The sequence below is a fragment of the Palaemon carinicauda genome, chromosome 7, assembly GCF_036898095.1.
Source record: "Palaemon carinicauda isolate YSFRI2023 chromosome 7, ASM3689809v2, whole genome shotgun sequence".
In the NCBI taxonomy this organism is placed as follows: Eukaryota; Metazoa; Arthropoda; class Malacostraca; order Decapoda; family Palaemonidae; genus Palaemon; species Palaemon carinicauda.
Genome location: NC_090731.1, coordinates 9,796,638 through 9,799,137, shown reverse-complemented (window position 1 = coordinate 9,799,137; position 2,500 = coordinate 9,796,638). Strand labels below are relative to the sequence as shown.

General features: G+C 37.7%; 1 protein-coding gene across 1 annotated transcript in view; it reads left to right on the top strand.

Annotated features, from left to right (window-relative positions):
- The first annotated feature begins 2,031 nt into the window (after nucleotides 1-2,031).
- LOC137643460 (protein Wnt-2b-like) overlaps nucleotides 2,032-2,500 on the top strand; it is a 14,508-nt gene continuing 14,039 nt past the window's right edge. The window contains exon 1 of the mRNA XM_068376236.1: nucleotides 2,032-2,262. Within this exon, the coding sequence (XP_068232337.1) occupies nucleotides 2,136-2,262 (127 nt within the window). The 5' untranslated portion in view covers nucleotides 2,032-2,135. The remainder of the gene's footprint in view (nucleotides 2,263-2,500) is intronic.

Below are 2,500 nucleotides of genomic sequence, written 5' to 3'. Positions count from 1 at the left end.
TAAGCAAGAGAACTCTAACCCAAGACAGTGGAAGACCATGGTACAGAGGCTATGGCACTATCCAAGACTAGAGAACAATGGTTTGATCTTTTACTAACTTTCTGGTTCTTATATCTTTCCATTTTCAGTTTCGGTTCTCAGAATTATTTGTTTATTTTTAGCAAATTACTCACTACATAGGCCTACGTGTGTTTAAAGCCTTATTTCTTATCGACTAGTCTATTTTCTATTCATGGAATCGTTATTCATATTCCTTTTCTTCACAGGTTTTTTAAAGCACACACTTATTGAAGTGGTGTTTCTCATTCAGATACGTTTTTAGAAACGTTTCCATTAAAACTCATCACTAATTCCGTTCAATAATCACTCATCGGTTATTTTCAATTTCAGGTTTAGTATCTCCGCCAAGTAGGATATATTTTCGACTCAGTTTATTTATTTATCTATTTGTCTGTGTCTGAGGAAAAGATTATTTGTTTATTTATTTGTCTGAGTGTCTGTGGACAGAATTTGTCTGTGAGTCTGTGAACATGATTACGTCAAAACTACTCAAGGGATTTTGACGAAATTTTCTTCTTATGTCAGGAAGACCCCATTAAATTTTGGAGATGATCCGGATCCGGATTCTAGTTTACTTTAATTTCAATTTCCCTTCTTATGAAATTAAGGATCCAAATGTGTCTTCTTTATTTTAAAAATTAACCTCCATCACTTCTGTCTAGTTCACAGTTTCCTTCATCACAACAGACTATTATAGTTTCAAGATCACTCTTCATCACATCAATATAATTTAGAATATTCTTCATCACATCAGTCTACTTTAAATATCATACTTCCTCGCATCCTTCTAGTTCGAAAATTGTTCCTCATCACCTATATCTAGTTCAAAGATCATTCTTCATTACATTCATCTTTGACTCTACCAAAGTTCTGATACAAATATCGTTCTCCATTGTGTCTTTCAAGCCCAAATGTTCTTCGCCCCAGAAAAGTTCAAAGATAATTCTTACTAACATTTGTCTATTTCAATTATCATTTCTCACGACTTTGTAGAAGCCCATTATCATCTCATCTTTCTAATTCAGAGATCGTTCCTTCTCAGTTTTCTCCTCATCACATCTATCTGATTAAAGGTCACTCCTCATCACATATCTATAGTTCAAAGTTCATTCATCACATCCGCCTACTTCAAAAAATCATTCTTCATCACATCCGTCTCTGCCAAAGTTCGTTCTTTATTGCAACATCTTCACGTTAGTCCTATTTCTGATTCCTTCTCCATCATATCTCTGTTTTTAGGTGTCTTCTTCACCACTTGCATCTCTTCTCCTGTCCGTTTCTCATCACAATTATTTCATTCTAGGATCGTTTTTCATCACACCACATCACATTCCTCATTACATCCGTCTCATTTCAGGGTTGTCCCTTATCAGAACCATCTTGTTTTAGCTTTTATTCTTCATCATATCTTTTTTGTATTAGATTCGTTTCTTATCACACCCTTCTATTTTCTGGCTCATTTCTTATCATACCCTCCTCGTTTCAGGTTTTTTCTCATCACATTCTCCTCTTGTCAAGCTCAGTTCTCATCACATCCACCTCATTTCAGGTTCTTACCTCATCATATCCTCCTGCTTCCAGGATCTTACCTCATTACATCCCCCTGGTTCCATGTTTTTACTTCATCACATCCTCCTGGTTCTAGGTTCTTAGTTCATCACATCCTCCTGGTTCCAGGTTCTTACCTCATCACATTCTCCTGGTTCCAGGTTCTTACCTCATCTCATCCTCCTGGTTCCAGGTTCTTACCTCAGCACATCCTCCTGGTTCCAGGTTCTTACCCCATCACATCCTCCCGGTTCCATGTTCTTACCCCATCACATCCTCCTGGTTCCAGGTTCTCACCTCATCACATCCTCCACGTTTCAGGATCATTTCTTAGCACATCCTTCTCATTCCAGTTTCACCCTACGTCACATCCATCTTGCTCTAGGTTGGTCTCTCATCACAGCCGTTTCCTTTCCAGGTTCGTTTCTCAGCTGAGCGCTTCTTACACTTCGACGAGGGTGCACTGCGAGAACATCCCAGGCCTTGTGCGTCGTCAGCGTATCCTCTGCGAGAAGCATCCTGACGCGATGTTAGCCGTCACGGAAGGAGCCACCTTGGGCGTCAGACAGTGCCAGAAGCAGTTCCAGGATTCCAGGTGGAACTGTTCCACGGTCCCCCGGGATGCGTCTGTCTTCGGCAGACACGTGCTGAGGAGTGAGGAATGGCTGATTTATTTACCATGACACATTTTAAAAGTTTCTTTTAAGTAGTAGCGTTAGACGACTATTTTTTTACCAGAGGGGTTATTATTATTATTATTATTATTATTATTATTATTATTATTATTATTATTATTATTATTATTACTATTATTATTATTATTATTATTATTATTATTATTTCTTTTCAAAACCTTCATCATTACGATTATTATTTTCCTTCAAAATTATTA